Genomic DNA, 19,787 nt, shown 5'->3' on the forward strand with positions numbered 1-19,787 from the left:
AATAGGGATGAGGATGTGGCTCAGTGGTTGAGTGCCCCTGAGTTCAATCCCTGGTCCAAAAAAAAAAAAAAAAAAAGATCTAAAGAGAAACACAACATACAAAATATAAAAGAAAAATATAATATACCAGTTTTCATAAAATTTAAAACTTTTCAGCCAAAGATGACGTTAATAAAATGCAACAATAAGCCACGGAGAAAATATTCCCTCCCTTTCTCTCTCTCCATTTCTCAGACACACACACACACACAATTTGTGTTCAAACAAGACAAGTAAAAAAGAAGTAAAGACTTGGAGAGACAATTCACAGCAGATTATGTAAAATGGCCAATAAGCATATGAAAGTACTAAGCCTCACCAGTTATTACTAGTTAGTAAGGAAGTATGAATTAAAATATTGGCAAGGAGGTGGAACACTGGGAGTATTATACAATGTTGCTAAGAGTACAAAATGACCACATGGAAAAACTGTTCAGCAGTTTGTTTGTTTCAGTAAAAAACACTCGAATCTACTTTTAAACCCAAGAGCTCTACTTCTGGTTATTTTCCCAAGAGAAAAGAAAATGCATGTCCTTACTTAGACTTTTTATAAGAATTAGGGCTGGGGATATAGCTCTGTAAAGTGCTTGCCTTGCATGTATAAGGCCCAGCTTTATGCGTAATAATAAAAAATCTGAAAATAGTCTGTCAATCAATTGAAGAATGGATAAACAAATTGTGATATAGTCATACAAAGGAGTAATATTAGCAATATAAAAGAATTAACTACTAATACACCCACTGATACAGATACTTTTCAAAAACAATTCATTGAGTTTAAAAAGTCAGAACAAGAGAACTCATATTGCATGATTCCATTTATATAAAATCCTGAAAAGGATGAAGACAGAAATCAGAACAATGACTGCCTGTGGAGGATGGGAATTGACTAGAAGGAAGTCAAGAAGAATTTTCTAGGGTGAAGATAATATTTCTCATCTTGATTGAAGTCTTGGTTATATAGGTTGGTAGTGGTCAAGACTCATCTCATGTCTCACTGCATTTCACTACACGAAATTTTGCCTCAACTTAAAGGGCACAGCTGGGAGCCCTGAAATTCAGTTTCTGGTAACCCCCCCAAAATAAAATAAAATGAAAATTAAAGGGCACAAACCTTCAATTGAAAGATGATTAAATTCTAGAGAGCTAATATACAATATGATAACTCTAGCTAATAACAACCTATTGTAATTGCACATATGGTGCAATGCTACATCATATACAACCAGAGAAATGAAAAGCTGTGCTGCAATTGTTGTGTACAATGAATCAAAATGCATTCTGCTGTCATATATACCTAATTAAAATAAATTAATTAATTAATAAAAGAATAATAATCTACATTATACTTTAAATTTATTTTCTCTGCAGTACATAGGTAAGTTAAGTAGGCTAGCCTAAGAGTGGAAGAAGACTAGCTATGGCAGATGAACAAGAATGTGAGAAAGCTGAAAGATGGAGGGACAGGCTGTATGCTAGGCAATGCACACAGTGGATGGGACACTTTTGAAAGTGGTTTTGTTGAAAACTGCACCAGAATAAGAGGCACAATCCAGGAACCTTGCTGTTGAATTCTCACTTTCCATATAGTATTTCTAGTAGAAAGCCAGCATAACAGGGATTCTGAAGGATTTTAGGTAGGCAAGTGTCATGATCAATTTTAAAAGATCACCAGAGTGTTTGTGGAGAATGTTTAAGAAACTTGACAAATGGCACATGGCCAGTGAATGAAGAGCTTCAGGCCCTTCCCTTAGAGCAAGTGAAGGTTTCATTAGGTCTGGAAGCATGAGTCTCTCTGTAGTAGTATTAAGTACAAAATACACATTTCAGACCCAATTAAGCCTTCAGACTACTGTGACTTTGATGCATCATGGTGGCTTTATGAAAAACCAACTAGATCACTCCTAAATTCCTGCCTGACTCATGAGAAATGTGAGGAATGTAAATATTTATTGTTTTTTTTAAACTACTAACTGTAAGGTAATTTATTAGTCAGCAACAGACAACTTGTATAGATTATCTTTTTCATTGCAACAGAGCAAGCTCTTCCTTTTCTATCTCCTTTTCAGCTTTATTCTGGAGGTTAGAAAAATATACAACAAAACTTTTTAAACAGACATAGATATTCATCCATATGAAAAAAAAAGAGCAGAAAACCAGAACTAATTTGTATTTCGAAAAAGCAGTAAACATCATTCTTACACATTAGGACAAAATCACTTCAAAAATACAAATAGAATTTAGTTGGCAATAGGCATGTTAAGTAGTTACAAATCAGATTGTTTCAAAACTCTCTGTTATATGTATGTATGTCAATGTACTATCTACCAGGCACATACATAGAGATATGTAAAAACAATATACATGTAGCTTAACAGAACACTTATAGAGGCCCTCATTATGAATATTAATAAAATAAAATTCTTTTTATATTTCTACTCTTAGAGCTAACTATTTCTTCTTTACAGTATAATTTAAACTTTAAGCTTTGACTCAATTCACTAGAATAACTATAAATATTATAATTTACTAATTTTGAATTTCATATACCTAAAATTTCATGATTAAGACCTAAACTCAACTCAATCATAGGCTTACTTCTTTCTTTAAGGCATAAGCCTTAAAATTAACTGACTAGTCATCACAAAAGAAGTAAGAAACAGACTTTAATCTTCAGTTATTCTTACTTTTTTTCTAATTATAGGGATTATTGTTTGGTCTTTAGTTCTAAATTTTGCTATAGCAAGGCTTAGGCTCTGATCTACATAATAATATACAACTTTTAGGCTAGAGGGAGGTTTAGGTAAAAAAAAAAAAAAAAAGGACTGCCTCTGGGTGAATTTAGTAGAGAATTACCTGGACTCTGCCCTCCCTATTTTCTGTTTCAGAGGTTACTTCTCTGCCAAAAATTGTCAAATGAAAGATTTTCTCTAATAAAGGCTTTAACATTTATTGCTATCCTTTAAGATGTTTTCTTCTACAAAGAGATCCAGCTTTGTTGTTTCATGTATTGGGCATTTGTTAGCTACTTTTAGCTTCTTCAATTTATAAAATGCCCAGTTGGTTGTGAGTGATGTGATTCATGCTTTAATTTCACATTTTTATACACTTACAAGCAATAGTCACCTCAAGTAAAGAAATTCTGTGTTTAGTTCTTGCTCTAAAGAAGGAATTCAAAGCAATTTGTACCCCTTTTATCTCTGTAGAAGCCTTTTCATAGACTGCCAAAGGTCCCCTGTTCCAGTTCTTCAGGCTACACGGGCTAAACCTTGAGTAGACATTTTAGAATTGAAGGTTATTTTTACCTAAAAGCATCAGCCTAAAAATAAACTGTCCTCAACTTTACATTGTAATTCTACTGTTCTTATGTACACCGATACTTCCAGAAAACTCAAAATCACCCAGAGTTGGCAAATGACAGTCAAATTCAACCACACCTTTACCTTTTTGTCTAAGGCCACTCTAGCATTATAACCATAGTGGGGTAGAATCAACATAGACTGTATGGCCTTCGAAGCCTAGAAAGTTCTATGACTTTTTACCCTAAGAAGTTTGCAAGCTTTTGGGATAAAAAGTAAATTGAACTTTCTAGGCTTTGAAGGCCATACAGTCTCTGTTGATTCAACCCAGCTATGGTTGTAAAGATTTCTTTCCCATACTTTCCACAAGGTTTCAGTCTCCTACTGAGACAAAGTTTGCCTTGGCCATAAGATCTTCAGTAGATAACCTAAACTCTACCCTTTTCTCCTCCAGTTTACTCCAGAGAATCCTAGTCTCATAGCTATAAAAAGAACCATTAATGACTCCATAGCTTCCTAACTCAAGGACCTTTCATTTTTTGTGTGAGAATATTTGGTAATAAAATTCACTTTCTGAGGTTTTATTTATCACTTTAAAATTTTACACGGTATTAAGAATTACCACAAACATTATCAGCTATATTTCAACATGGTTTCCTTATCAACATTAGTTAAACTTCTGATCAAGTCATAGTGTCTATTTAGAAGGAAAAGGTGAAAAATCATATATTGGGATATGTATAATTTCTGTGCTGGTTTGACTTGAAGCAGGGGGAGCGGAAATATTCTTTACCCTTTCTGTAATACTCCTGGTATGCCACTGAAATTCTCAAGTGTACTTTCAGATATTCTACATCAAGATGAAGTCTGATTTAACTCATCCATCTTTGATCAAAGTAGGGTTTTAAAAGTATTCAGTAAGTCTTCAGCGTTTTCCTCAATTCCCTTATCTCATCATAAAACAACAACAAGAATAACAACCAAAAAACGACCTGGGTTGCAATTATTCCAAAATGAGGCTCCCAATGCCAAGTAGCTACACATCTGTTATTTTATCCCTCATTTAATAGACAGAGACACACTTCATTCATTTGGGCCACATTTATTTCCTACCATGTATAAAACAAATACTAGTAACAGTGGTTTTAAAGTCTAGAAATAGAAAAATACATCACTCTTGAGAATCACAGTGGACAAGGTTAATCAGTAAATGAATAATATAAAAGAGTGTGATCGGTGCTAGAAGTAGAAATTTATTGTGTGCTACAGAAGCTGAAAGGAGTATAGATAGGGTTCACTGAAGACAATTTGCATGAGCCAACATGTGGAGTAGGACATAGGAAAAGCAGTTCCTATGTATATAAGATACCCTAGAAAGCAGAGATAGGTTCCCCAGCAGGGGCAAAAAGGGGAGACTGAAAGTCAGCTCTCAATGCTAAGCCAGAAATTCTACTTCAGGTATATCAGCCTGGAGGGCAGAGGTTATTTTTGTACCTCATCTACTCAGAAGGAGTGTCTTTTTCATTTCCCATAGGCAGCTCCTGAATGTGGGTGATGTTCAGAATATGGAGTTGATCTCACAAGCCCTGTAGACCCATTGTAGAGTTTTAAGCAGGTGATGATAAAATCAGATAATTGCCTTTGTCTCTAAATTTAATATCTTTCTCACAGCAATATGGAGGATGGGCTAATGCAAACAGAGGTTCAGGAGGAAGAACTAAGTGGGAAGAAAGTAATGTTAATCCAACTGAGAAAAGTCCTGAAGGCCAGGCTTAAAGCAGGGGTGAAAGGGATGGAAAATAGAGTCTCTTCACATTGCCTGAAAGATAATTTGGGATAATTTCCTGAGGACAGACTGACATAAGGCATTGAGAGTGGGCATCGTATTCTTCAAATTCTTTGCCTGTTCCTTGGCCAAGATTGTATTCTACTTCTTCCCTTTTGGATGACGGTTTACTCTTTGGAACTTTTGCCTGGCTTTGAAGTTGGAGTTAAGAGCACTCACTGAATGTCCACACTGGTCCTCTTGTCCCTCAAGGTTTTTGGACTCCTGACATCTCATCTCAATGTCAACATTTCAGTAACTCCTACTGTCAAATAGTTGCAATTTTCATCTCCTTTGTCATCTTTCATATTGATATTTTCTCCTATTTAAAGCTGACTTTAATTAATGGTTTCTGGTTCCTACCACACAAAACTGGAAATATATAACCAAGAGAATAGAAGGTTATAGAGGAGCAGGGGCATCTCTGAAATCCCACTGCCTCTCACTTCATTAACTCCCTACCAACAAAATAATTCTCCACTGCCAGTAACCTAGAGAAATTGAGAAACTAACCAACCACTTTGTTCATTCTGTTCCTTAGGAACAGAATAAACTGTCAGGATCCAGAAGAAACTAGCATAGTTAGTAAGATATTCCAAAATGGACTCAAATGCATTATACACAAACTATGCCATTTTCATCCTTTTACAAAAGTCACAGGCACTCATCAAATTAGATTTTAATATATCTAAATAAGACTTTAGCTTCAGCCAATAGGATCACACACATTTGAGAGCTGATGAGCACACTTGGGACATTATTGGCAGGATAGGCCTTGTAGAAAAAAAATTATAACTAAGCATATTTCTTTTTTAAGGTTAAGAACATTATGTCATATAGCATATCAAGTAAAATGATTCACATTTGTTAGGTTGCAGGGTCTCCTTAAATGAAATCCAGAAAACAAATCACTATTACAACATGACATCAGTCACTTAGAGTTTAAAATGGAATCCAGGGAAAATCTTGTTTATGGCCATATAACTTGAAATTTTGTCTACAATGGGAGTTTTATTCCTTGTAAAACTATAAGCTACTAGTTTCATAGGCTCAGATTTTGAATTTGAATAAATTCATTTACTTGTATATTCAGTTATGTGCTTCTTGTACCTAGATTACATGCTGGCAATTAATTTAAAAATAAATATATCAGGCTGGGGATGTGGCTCAAGCCTTAGCGCGCTCGCCTGGCATGCGTGCGGCCGGGTTCCATCCTCAGCACCACATACAAAACAAAGATGTTGTGTCTGCCAATAACAAAAAATAAATATTTAAAAAAAAATATATATATATATATATAACTTTGTCCTGACCTAAGAAATGGATAGTAAGTTAAGAAACAGGTAATGTAAAATAAGATAATGGTATGTATTGGAAATCATGAATCCAGGAGTAGAAACACGTAAGCAGGGAAGACAGAAGAGGATATCCTTGAGATTGAAAGAACTGAGTAGAGAGTCAGAGAATGCACACAAGCCAGAAGGAGAATTTTGAGAGGTCAGATGGTGTTGTGGTGGAAGAAAACTGATCTAGGATAAAGTATGCCATGGAACAGGAAGCCATCAATCGATCTTGATGAATTGCAAGCAGTTTGGTGTAGTAGGTATAATGAAACAAAAGTCAATAAAATAGAATGGGGATGAAGAGATCCTTACTGTCATGTTTAATATCAACTTTTCCTCAAATTTTATAAACTACAGGACTCTTTCTCATGTAAAATTTATTTATGAGTTATATTATTACAAAGATAAGCAGTGAATAAAAATCATCCAATATTAAAATTTTCCCCACTCCTTGTGAGCATAATTTGAAAATCATCTCTTTAGGAGATGACACAACAGTAAATGTTACAGAGGGGAATGGAGTGGTCCCATTTAAAATTTGATTCTATCCCTTGGCTTCTAGCTTCTAGGGTAGAGAATGGGCCTGATGATGTTGGAAGTAGTAATTGTGAAGGTGATCAGTACCTGAGAGAAACAAGAAGTTGGGCTTGAGAAATATTTAAGGATTCAACTGGCACAGGTAAATGATTTATTAGATTTGAGGGAGAAGGTGATAGGGAGGATAACTCAAAGTTCTAGTGTCTATAATTACTTTAGCAACAGAGAAGTCATGCAACATTTACAAAATGTGTTGGGGTGGTGTGAGGACAAAAGTGGTGAATAGATAATTGGATAAGAAATCCAAAGCTCTGGAAGAAAAGGACACCATCAGATGTGCATCTCATAATTGCCATAATCACAGCTAATGTTTAAGGAATACTTACAGGTACTAGGCTCTGGAATACATGCTTCATGGGTACTGTCTTGTATAACTTTGACAAGAAGCTGAGGTCTAGACATGTTGTGTGTCATGCTGCAGATCACAGAGTAGGAGAAGTGGCAAATTTAAGATGCTTAAATATGTCTTAGGATGCTCTTAACCATCCCCAGACTGATACCTCTCAAGGAAGCATGTAGAACGCTTAAAATCTCAAGGACAGGGCATGTGCTTTAGAGGATATGCAGGGGACAGAATGGGTAACTAGGAAGCACATATTCAATATTCCTTCTCAAAATCTAAAAACAGGTAGTCAGTTAGAGGGCAAGCATATCAGTAAATGTGTAAAGAAGTCTGATCTATGGCAAAAGAAAGTCATGGGAGAGTTAGATGCTTATTTCAGTTAAAAAATATTCAAATTCAAGATTTTACTTTTAAACAGCATGATTCTGATAAAACAAAAGCCTCTTCCATTAGAACAGTCATAGTCTTCTAATTTGGTCACCTTTACTCATTATCTCTTGACAAATTACTGAATAAATAGCACTTTTATAAAAGAATTAATAAGGGCTGGGGATATAGCTTAGTCAGTAGAGTGCTTGCTTTGCATGCACAAGGTCATGGGTTCAATCCCCAGCACCACACACACACACAAAAGTAAATAAGTACAAAATTAAGTAAAACAGCTTTGTAGAATATGTGACTTTTAAAAAGTGCTCCTAGACAGAAAATTTCTGTATCTTTTGCAAAGCTGAATTAGAAGACATAGCTCATTCTGTAATTCAATGCAACTATGAGATAAAGTTACTAATTTTTTAAAGAAAATGTCTGCTTATTCCAAATAATTTGGAAAATTCTCTTCATCTGTCAGTGAGGAATTTTGTTTTGATTCCTAGGTCTCTTGAGACTGAAGATGGTATCTATTTTATCCTCTTACACTTTTGATTATTTTCAAAATATTATTTTTCATGCTTGTTAGAATGTCTGTAATTTTATTATAATAATCTGGAATTTTCAACATGACATCATATACACAAATGTGTATGTATGTATATACATACACATATGCCAATATGATACCATATATATGCCAATTTTTAACCCTTAATTGAAAGAGTAGTAGAAGAATACACCAACCATGGTTAACTGACATTATTTTTGTAAAGTCCTTACTTCATAAGAAACAAGGACAACATGATCTAAGTGTATCTATCACAATCAACCCTTCACTCATAATTAAACTGAAAGTAAAAGATATGTCCTTATTGATAACTCTAGTTAATCAACTATAATGGTTGTATTATTGGATTCCCTTCAGGGAAAATAAAGGCATTCAGGGTATATGGATTGGCTAACACTGTTAAGCAGTTTTATTCTTGAACAAACTGTAAATAGATTTCATTTAGGTTTATATCCTGGACTTCTTAGAGGTAGGATGCACTGTTTTAGCCCCAATAATTCTGTGTCCAGGCATTGGATTAGGAAGATTTCTGATTGAAGACTGCTTGCCAAAGGTCACAGAATCCTTTTTCTGGAGTGTTGCAATGCCCACCTCTAGTTAAAATATCCACAGGGAGTGGTCAAAACTTCCAAAGGATAAAAACCTAGGGTTTCACTGAATTTATATAAACAAAGTTGTTCCTGGTTTGGTAATAAGTATCTAATAAATATCTGAATGTAGGATAAAACTTTGACTTAGATTTGCTTTTTATCATAATCTGGTAGTGAGGTTGTAGGACAGAAAACTAACTTTCGGCACTTTGAACTTCTTGGTTATTCACCACTATCTAACACACACACACACACACACATACATAAAAAAAAAAAAAAAACCACCAAAAATTCGCCGAATTTGGCTTCCATCAGTTAAAGTGAGTGTTATGGAATCATTAAAATCATTAATATGACAAATTACCCCCAAAGTAGTTTGGAAAGAAGCAGAAATATCTTTTTGTGATTAACAAAACTATTTTGTGAATATATGTTTCTGAAATGATCCTTGCTTTCTGCAAAACAATAGTAACAAATGCTTAATACACACACACACACACACACACACACACAATGTGTAAAAAAAAATTCTTTACAAATAAATGATACATGAACATCCTGGTTGAAATTTTAAATGAATAAAGAGATCAAAGGGCAAAGTTGCTTTATAAGAAAGCTGAAAATATAATGAAGTGAATTATAATTAAATTTTACAAGTGCATTTTAAGAAGAGATGTAGGAAATTGTATTTGAAGCCTTACTTTGCTGCCAGAAATTTGAATCTACATTTTAAAAATCTGAATATGTTCACATTTTAAACATAGATTATTTTGCCTAGTTTCTATCTTAATTCAAAAGGAAGCAAAGAGACTTTGTAGTAAGATAATCAGGTCAATTAAATTTCAACAAGTAGTTCAGAGAAAGACTCCAGTTTGACACTTCAAAATTATTCTAGACATTAGCATCAAATACCAGTTCTCCTACAAACTAGACATGACGACTCTCAGAGACAATATCAAATATTTTGGTCATCAAGAATCTCGGATGTTTCCATTTTCCAAGTAGGAAATACTATCACATCAATCAAAACATCAGGGAAGTAAAAAATGGAAATCAGATCAACTACAACAACAATTGCACCCACAACATGAAAGATTCCAACATACAACCTAAATATAATACTGTAGCCATTAATTAATACTTTTTATTTTTTTTAATTTATCATTTATATAGATAAAATTCCTTTTTCTCATTCATCTTCTTTTTGGTGTGTATGGGGGGTATTAATCCCAAATACAGTTAAACAAAAATACCTTTGACAAACCAAAATTTCACATATAAACTCAACAGGAACAACTTATTCCAAATATATACATAATAAAATACACAATTTTGCCCATTGTAACACTTAGTATTATCTAGAATGACCTAGAATAAACTTCCAGCTTTTATTTTTCTATTTTTGTCTCTTGTTCACTTTAATGTAAATTGTCCTAAGCTTGCAGAACTGTTGATGCAAAATTAACATAGAATAAGAGAAAACCACATAATACCAGCATCACTGTCCACTCCTCCCAATAAGCATCAATATCTAACAGCAGTCAATCTAGAACAGATTCATTATGGTCCTTAAGCCACATAAAATCTATTCTGAAGTTAGTTACCTGGGAAGAAACCAAACATTTTTTTTTTCTTAAATAAGCACATAGTACCCATTTCTCACAATTAGAAATGTAAAGTAAAAGTCTTATTTTGCCTTTGATATTCATAATATTTGAAGAATCAGAACTACATTTTTTAATAAGTAGGACATTTAAAAATCTGCAAAGGCCAAAATAAGCAGGCAGAATGTAATTTTTTGAGACAATTTTAGTTTCTGAATATTATTACCATTTGGACCATTACAATATGGTAGTCATTGAATACGTGTAATCACTTAAGCACCTGTAATGCAGCTTGTTCAAATGAGTAGTATTATAAGTATAAAATATGGGCCAGATTCTGAAGACTTTAACAAGAAGGTAAAATATTATATTAATAATTGTATATTAACTATATATTAAAGTAGGAATATTATAATTTTATTGAGTTAAGTATATTAAAATGAATTTCACCTGTTTCTTTTTAGTTTTTTACATGTAGCTTCTTAAAAACTTTAAACTATATATATGGTTTGTATTTGTGTCATGCATTGTATTTCTATTGGATCATTTACAAAAACCTTACACAGATTCTCAACTATCAATCCTGTTTACTAAAAGGATGTTGTTACGTTCATGAAAACTTTCATCTACTCAAACATTTTTATGCACTTAGCAGTGATTTGGAACATATGATGTGTGCTTTAGACAATTATAATGTGTAGTAAACCTTACAGAGAATTTATACTCTAATATTTGGCTCAGAACTTGCAAAACTAAGCCATATAGTACAGAAAAGTTTTTAAACCATATTTCCTACTAAAGATCTCTGGGTGGAAGTTCAAGGACAATCAGTCAAAGAAATAAAAATAGGTAAAGAAGCATTTGTAAAGATCTGAAGCACAGTCCAAATAGAGGACCAAAAAGGGAAAGGTGGCATGAATAATTCATAATTCATTAAGGCTTAGTCTCATTGCCTCTCCTTTTTCTGTACTTCCTCCCCCTCTGTCCCTCCTCATTTTCTTTCTCCTCAGCTGAAACTCCTGTTTATCCTTCCTCATTTTTCATCTGCTGGATATTTTATGGTTTCTGTCTCCTCTCCCCCACCTTCAGTCCTTTTTTTTTCTCCATTATCCTTTTTTTCCATCTATTACTATTTGTTTTTAAATTTGTATTAAATGTTAACAACATTGACTTGAACTATATTTTAATAGACCTGATATGCTTTCACATCTTTTTTTTTTTTTAAAGAAGAAAATACACATAAGGGAAATGGTACAGGAGGTGGGCATTCATATATATGAAAGTACTTTTTATTTCTAGGGTGCTCTTTATTGGGTTGCTTTTTTTTTTAAGTGTCATATTATGGGGGATAAGTTCAACTATTGGCTTTAGTATTTAAATTTTTTTAAAAAAAGATGAAAAAAGAAGAAGCCTAAAAACATGACAACTAAATTTTCAAAGTGGTAGTGAACAGAATCCCTTTGAGGCTAGGGTAAGTTAATTTAAGATTGCTATTATGGTTTTCTTAGAATGTATTTCAGAGTTGTTCAGTAAAGACTAGTCTTTTCTGGAAAAAACATGGCCATTCAACTCAAATAAATTGGTCAACTTACATAAATAAGATATATACTTTACATTCTGCTAAAAAAAAGTAACTATATAGTTAAATAACTGCAATGTTGGTTAAGTATCAAAAAAAAAATCTCTGGTTAGTAAAAAGTATAAAACCTAGACCTACACTCACTTTCACCTAACACTCTCTTTGATTATTAACTATGGACATTTTTGAAAGTGAAGTTTTAAAAGCAGGTGTTAATAAATTAGGTGTTAATAAATTAGACCCAAACACAGGCACTGTATCTGGTTATGAGTGGATCTGATTACAAGTGGAAAATAAATAAAATATTTGCTTTTGATGTCTCAAGCCTTTGAACTCATAGAGCTTTGATAGTATGTTTAACAAACATTTTTACTATTATATAGTCTCCAGAATAAACAATTACATTTTCCATAATCAACTATACACCAAAATATAAACACACAAAGAGAATCAGAGTAATTACCAGTCATACCTTATTATGTGTTTGAGTTTGTCCAACCAGTATGAGGATGTTGGATGAGATGATAGACAGGCAGAAGTTAATTAAAATTATGGACCTCTCAGAGCGTATGTACCTAGCCAGAGAGAGAAAGAGTGTCCAACTTTAATATTCAACAGATGAAGAATTCTGTATTGTGCAATTGGTGGAATTCATCTGGAAAAAAGAAGCACTAACATACAACCTTCACACAAATAAAAACATGAAAAGTTTTTCATAATTTTTTTCTTAGAGACCTAATTTTATATTACATGTCATATTCAAGTGCCTTTTAGACTTATTTTCTTCCTTAGATATTAGTGTGGACAATATGGCATTTCTGAAAGAGTGTAACTTTCATATCTGTGATCATGATAAATTCTTATTAGACATAAAACATTTCTTGGAAATATATCCATTAGTGTTATTACTTTTGTAAATATGTGGATATCTGTACATTAAAATGTTTGGTAGTACCTCAACCAATAGAACTCTAGAACCAAAATGTAAACCCTATACAGATTCTCAATTATCAATCCTGTTTACTACAAGGATGTTGTTACTTTCATGAAAACTTTCATCCACTCAAGCATTTTTATGCATTTAAGTTGTTAGTTATGTTCCTGAATAACTATTCTAAACAAACAAACAAAAAAAGAAATCTTTATCTTTAAAAATGGCTCCAATTAGCTGGGCATAGTGGCACATGCCTATAATTCCAGCTGTTTGGCAGGCTGAGGCAGGAGGATCACAAATTTGAGGCCAGTCTCAGCAACTTATCCAGGCCCTAATCAACTTACTGGGACCCTGACTCAAAATAAAAAATAATAATAAAAATAAAAAGGGCTGCAGGTGTAGCTCAGTGGTGGAGCACTCCTGGGATCAATGCCCAGTGGGGAAAAAAAAAAAAAAAAAGAGTCACATTCACAAATGATAATTCACTATTAGGCCAAAACATTAGTTATTATCTACCATTTTTTTAATCCTTAAGATGAAATATTTATAAATAATATGTTACATGGTTTATAAGTACATCAATATTATAAACCATAGCAAAATCTGCTCAGAATCAAACGTTCTGCCAGCTATTTACCCTGAAAGGGTAACAGCTATTTTGTTTCACTATACCTTGTGGTAAATCACTAAGTGACAGTAACTAAAAGACAACCTTGTACTTGGCTGTGTGTTTCAGCCTGTTCAATTTGTTTTAGAAAAGGGAATCACATCCCACAGCAGGCATGGGATTACCTGTGCAATGTTAGGAGGGAGTGCCAAAGATCTGGCACCTTTGTAAGATAAAATCTACCAAAGTTCATCCCCCCACCCACCCCTGCCTTTGAAAAGGATTTAGGCAGAAAGAGGCCCCACATCCCATCACATATTTTAGAAATAAAAGTGAAAGAAAAACAGGATTGACACTAAAATACAAAAAGGAGATTTTATAATATGAAATAAATTCATCTTTTTTTTGCAGAAACAAAAATTTCAAACAAAATGAAACAAATAAAAAAACCTAAACAGGACTAACCTAGGTCAATTCTAAACACAAAATGGCTTCAAGAGATGGGGAGCCTTTTCCCTTTGTCCTGAAGATACACATGTAATAAACCACACACTGGGATGCTAAAGACATCATCAGATATTAAGTTGCCCTTCTTTTTATGGTTGGAGCAATTAATATAAGTTTAAGGACTTTATTATATTAACCCTTTACATGATGTTAGTGGTTTCCAGATGATGTTATTAAAAGAGTATTTCAATGATATTTTTGCATTGTAAATATTAAAAATTAGAGTAATAAAAGATCCAGAACTGACCAACCCGAAGACTCTGAAGATATTTCCATTTTCATCAATATTGAGCAATATTGGTACCTTGCAAATTGCTTTCAAATGTCTCACCTTTCAGTACTTTTATCTACCATGTTTGATATTTTAAACTAAATTTATAAATGCTTCATGTCAACATCCCATTTAAAACAACATATTTAATTGCTCTTTGATGTAACAATATAATTCTACAGAATATATCTATAAATGGAGAGAGCACGCTTGTATTAATTTTTTTCTTTTTCAGTTCTGGGGATTAAATGTACTATAAGCAATTGCTCTACCACTTAGCTACACATCTAGCCTTGTATTAAAATTTTGAGGAACATTTCTGATAAACTACATAGAATACCAATAAATTCCAAAATAACATTACATATGAAATAATTTCCTTATAGAATAATATGCTTATACATTTTTTAAATCATTATAAAGCCAAAAATCCTAAAAATTTTTATTATTTAAAAAAAAAGTTAAAGAAAACTTCACATCCTTATTACCTTCCAGTAATGTTATAAATAAGATGTTTATAAAATGCTTGGATTCATCATGCTACAATTTGCACTTAGTAGTTCATGGGTCTTGACACTTTCAAAATGTGACTATTAGCTCATTTCTTCTATAGGTGAATAGTCATTTGATGACCTCTTAATTCTTAGGGATACAGATTTGTTTCTTTGAACTTTCCTTCTATAATTCTGAATTTCATGTTTAATTTTACTATTATAGGAAATGATTTTCTGGCTTAAAGAAAACTTCTTTAGGAACCAATTAATCCTGTATTTCTATGATTAATTTTACATATAATTTAACTGACATTGTTTATACTAGTGTTAATGATATGTATTGAAGGGTGAAGAGAAGGTGGAATTGGTACCTGAACCCTAAATGCTGAGAAGTGGAATTTAGCTCTAAATTCTCCAGGGAGTATGATTTATGATGTTAGCATGATTACTTAGTACTTTGGGCCTTAAATACTCTCTAATTTTCAAAAGGAAATGTCATTCATACAATTGTAGGGGAGAAATCATCTCCCCAGCCTTTGTCCATTTGTATATTCCAGGACAAGATGACTGACTGAGTCCCAAACCTAGGATTGCCTTGCCTACAATGTCACACCTAGACTAAGCTTTTCTTCTGTTTCCTGAAATTGGCCATATTTTATCAGATTGTCTGACTTCATCTGTGTTTGTACTACCAGATAACTTTTTCTCATAGATGTAGAACTTCTGTTATGTGCCTGTCCCAATAGGCCAAATTATGTGCATATTTTATTTTTGTATGGGGCATGAAAATTCTTAATATTTTTGATAATTAAATAACTTTGACTATTACTTTTTTGTTCTCAAAAATTATAATGGAGAACAATGATTGTATTTAAAGGATGATAATTCTAGTGGCCTTCCCTCTTAAATTATAATTAATTTTAATTTTTAACTGATTATTTAAAATTTACAGATAAAAACTTAGAGCTCTTTGAGGTAGAAACATAAACTTTTGTAATTTTAGTATTGAAAATATTCAGAAAGCAATAGGTAATTATCTACCATTATTGTTACTTCATTGTAGATAATTTAAAATAATATACATAGACAAAAGAAAGTTATTTAACATTTTGAAGTATAAAATCCATTAGAAAGTTCAACCTTGTGGTTAGATACTCACTCTCTGTGTGTGAGTAGTTATAATCAACCTCACAGGTCTAATTCTTGCTAGTAGAATAAAACATGTTACAGAACTTAGAGAAATACCAAATTTCCATGTAATATCCAATAGATTCAATTTCAAATATCTTATAAGAGAAAATTTCAAACACTTATCTTTGTTTATGAATTTTTCTGATTTCTTATAATCAATTTGTCAAAGTCAATTTATTATACTCAACCAAAAAATTTTTTCTAGAGTAGTGTGATATTATATTAATGCTTTAATATTAAAGAAGGGCTTTACTGGACATGCTGAAAGTATGTGTTTGAAACTTGAAATCATATTTCTATAAAAATTAATTTGATAGTATCAATTAAACACTCTGGATCAATAGCAATTGGGATAAATAAAAACCACACAGAGACTGAATGATATAAGAATGCCATATTTAAGTGTAAACAACTTGTTGAAGACCACCATCATTTGAACTGGAAGTAAAGTATGTCTGTAAATATGTGTCATTTATTACAACTCAATTATAACTCTGTTTTAAAAATACTGCTTTCAGTAAATTAAGAAGGCAGGAGACATATCATGGTTATCACACTCTCTGATTTAACTGAACAACTGAGCATTCCATTTCAAGTCTATCAGTTGATCACATACCTCCATAACGCTGCATAGACAACTGCTAGGGTGATCAAGGCTAGGCAAGACAGGCCACTGCCTACTATTAAAGTAACCGAAGGTGTACCAGAGGATTCCATGATCTGTAAATTAAAACACACACACAAAAAAAAAGGAAGAGAAAAATTTATAACTGAGTTAAGATTACTTTAAGTCTCAGCAAACTAAGCTACCCCTCAAAAATAGCCCAAATAGTTCCTATAATTACCAGATAATTAGATATAAACCCACTCAGTTCACATATTTTAGCCTCTAAAATGACTAATTCTAGCTCCCCCTTCTCTCACACTGTGAAACAATAAAGTCTTTGGAGTTTTAAATGCTGATTATGGCACATTATAGCTTTCTTAAAATAACTACCTGAAAGTACAACTTGGTCAACATTCAGATGTTAAATGTTCTGTAGCTGAAATCATTTTTCTTCAACTAACTACATTTCAGTCATTTCACAACATTCTTAGTAAAATTTATCTATACACTCCTATTTACAACTCAGTATGTTATCCCAAACTGGTACTAAAGAGTGAAAAAATTTCAAACTTTCTGACTTTTGACAACTTTGTTCTAAGTCAAGTATTCTCACATTATATTTCACTTCCTTAGACTCTGAGAATATTGAAGAAAATAAAATATCAAATTTAAGACCTTCATATTTATTTTGCATTTTTTCTATGAACAGAATAAGTGGAGATTATTTCCACAATGCCAGTACCAGTCCCTAAAAACATGACCTTGAAAAAATGAACCTATATCTTTTAAAACAAATATACAGATTATAAGCATTCACTCATCTGAGAGGTATCTTTCCTGACACACTAATGTGACAATAACTAGTGAAATCTGTTGTTTTTCAAATTTTATACAGGAAGTTTGTAGGAATATACTTTAAGATTAAGTGTATTCATAAACCTTAGATATGCATATCATATTATATTAGGTATTTTTGTCATTAAAATAAGTAATAAGAATGATGCTTATTTAGGCCAAATTTAGGCAGAAAGTCACTTTTATCTGAATAACTATTTTTCAGTATTTCATTTCTTGTGATTTTTTTTCAAAATACATTTGGTGAGAATACTAGTTTTTAGATAGTTCTATACAGCTGCCTCTTTCAGAAACTATTTTTGCAAAATCCATATACTTATAAGGAATGATCTTCCAGTTCCACACAGCCATGCTTTCATGAAAACTTCATTTGATTAAAATGGATATATATATATATATATATATATATATATATATATATATATATATATATATATATATATCTCCAAGGACACTCTCAGAAACCTGTATTGAAAATATCCAATGCAGATATGCAATGTGTTTAGCTATAGTGTCTGGGGTCTTCATTCTACTACTAACAGTATTCTCACAAATTCTCCAGAATAGCTTTCCAGTTTTAAAATAAATGTTATATTGGCAATCATTTTTATTTGAAAGTTTGCAACATATTAGTAATACCATAGGAGCATATCCTTAAAACTATACTGCAGAAATTTCAAGTTAGAAGACATAAAATTGAGTAGAATTTAGTTATAGCACACCAACTAGAATTCATTACACCAAGCTTCTGTAGCTAAGGAGGAGAAGAACCCAATTTTGCCACCCTGCAACCTTTTCCATTTCCCCATTTAAAATGCAGTTCCCTGGAGAAACACTAGCCACAATGTCCCTGCCTTTGCATTAAAGCCGTGTTTTCCCTTTGTTACTTACTATTTCTCTAGGTTGCTGAGCCAAAATGGCGAAGGTAGAGAGACGATCACATAAGCATTTCGTATGGGATGCATCGGTAAGCACAGTTTTACATCCCTGGGTGGACCACGTTCCCAAAGACTCGTTCCTGCAAAGGGGGTGGGGGGAGATCGGGATAAATACGCCTGACAGCCAAATCCGTAAAGAAGAAAATGCAGTTTAATTGAGAGAGTCGTCTACTGTAATTCTCGTACAGGAAAAAAAAAATCTACTTGTTGTTGAACAGGACGTAATTTAGATGCATCTCCAGTTATGCAAAGCAAGAGTGGGAAAAAGCAGGCAGGCAGCGGTGCGGTGTGCAGAGAGCTGTCCAGCGCCGGAGGTGCTGAAACCGGGACTAGCTCTGTCCAGCCCTCTGCGAGGAACGGCGGCGGCGGCGGCGGCGGCAGCTAGAGCAGCCGCCAGAGCGTTGGCAGCCACTTCCTATGCTCATCGGATCGTTTCAAACACTCAGGGTGTAAAGAGGCTTTTCATATTTTCATACCAGCTCTGATTCCCGGCCCATAGTTTGGACCATGAATGCTGGCTTTTAAAATGCGGATTTCTCTGAAAGCCTGCCTAAAAGGTTACATTGCTTGGGTTGGGTGATAGGATCTTCTTCGCTGCTGGTTAGGGATTTTTCCTCCCTTTAGAATTAGCTGCTGTGAAAATTTCACCCTGGAAACGGGAAGCAGCAGCAGCGGCATCAGCTGGTTCCAACTCTCATTGCCTTTGCCGGGTTTCCAGGGGAGGGGTGGGTTTCAGATATAAGCTTCCACTACACACTTCACTCAGCTCAGCGCTCCTCTGAAGCCCTTGACATTCCCACCCCCCCTCAACTGCCTCTTTGCCCTGGGGCAGAAGGATTAAGCTAACCCCAAGTCTGCTAAAACATTTAGAAGAACAAACCCACCCCAAAGTCCAGTAGGAGGGGGAAAGAAGGCCTGGCTCAATTTTCTCTTTGGTGTAGCCATTCAAAGTGCTAAAGCATATGGTTTATTTCCCACCCCAGCAGAACAATAAAAATGGTATCAACCTACTCTTCTTAGCAGGGGCTGGGGGGATGGGAGGGAACCCTTCCACCCCCACCTGAACTACTCTATAGGAAGAGAGAAAAGAAGAGGAAGGGAAAAAAAAAAAAAGCTATAGAGCTCAACCAATCAACTTTATTATCATTACACGTGTTCTATGTTGAATGCACCAATTGTCACCTCCCCTCCCCCAGGCAAGGAAACTCTCCAGCTAACAAACCTGTA

At 33.6% G+C, this 19,787-nt stretch overlaps 1 protein-coding gene and 1 long non-coding RNA gene across 5 annotated transcripts in view; one reads left to right on the top strand and one right to left on the bottom strand.

Moving 5' to 3' along the window:
• Nucleotides 1–18,647, top strand: part of LOC144366163 (uncharacterized) — a 43,583-nt gene extending 24,936 nt beyond the window's left edge. The window contains exon 3 of the long non-coding RNA XR_013425059.1: nt 18,525–18,647. This is a non-coding gene — a long non-coding RNA (uncharacterized LOC144366163). The remainder of the gene's footprint in view (nt 1–18,524) is intronic.
• Nucleotides 1–19,787, bottom strand: part of Adgrb3 (adhesion G protein-coupled receptor B3) — a 666,855-nt gene that overhangs the window by 122,886 nt on the left and 524,182 nt on the right. For all 4 annotated transcript variants that reach the window (XM_040282896.2, XM_040282898.2, XM_021732558.3 and 1 more), the window contains 3 exons: nt 18,514–18,640; nt 16,777–16,880; nt 12,629–12,731 (listed from right to left, as the gene is read on the bottom strand). In XM_040282896.2, the coding sequence (XP_040138830.1) occupies nt 12,629–12,731; nt 16,777–16,880; nt 18,514–18,640 (334 nt within the window). The remainder of the gene's footprint in view (nt 1–12,628; nt 12,732–16,776; nt 16,881–18,513; nt 18,641–19,787) is intronic.

This window comes from Ictidomys tridecemlineatus, chromosome 8 (genome assembly GCF_052094955.1).
Source record: "Ictidomys tridecemlineatus isolate mIctTri1 chromosome 8, mIctTri1.hap1, whole genome shotgun sequence".
NCBI lineage: Eukaryota > Metazoa > Chordata > Mammalia > Rodentia > Sciuridae > Ictidomys > Ictidomys tridecemlineatus.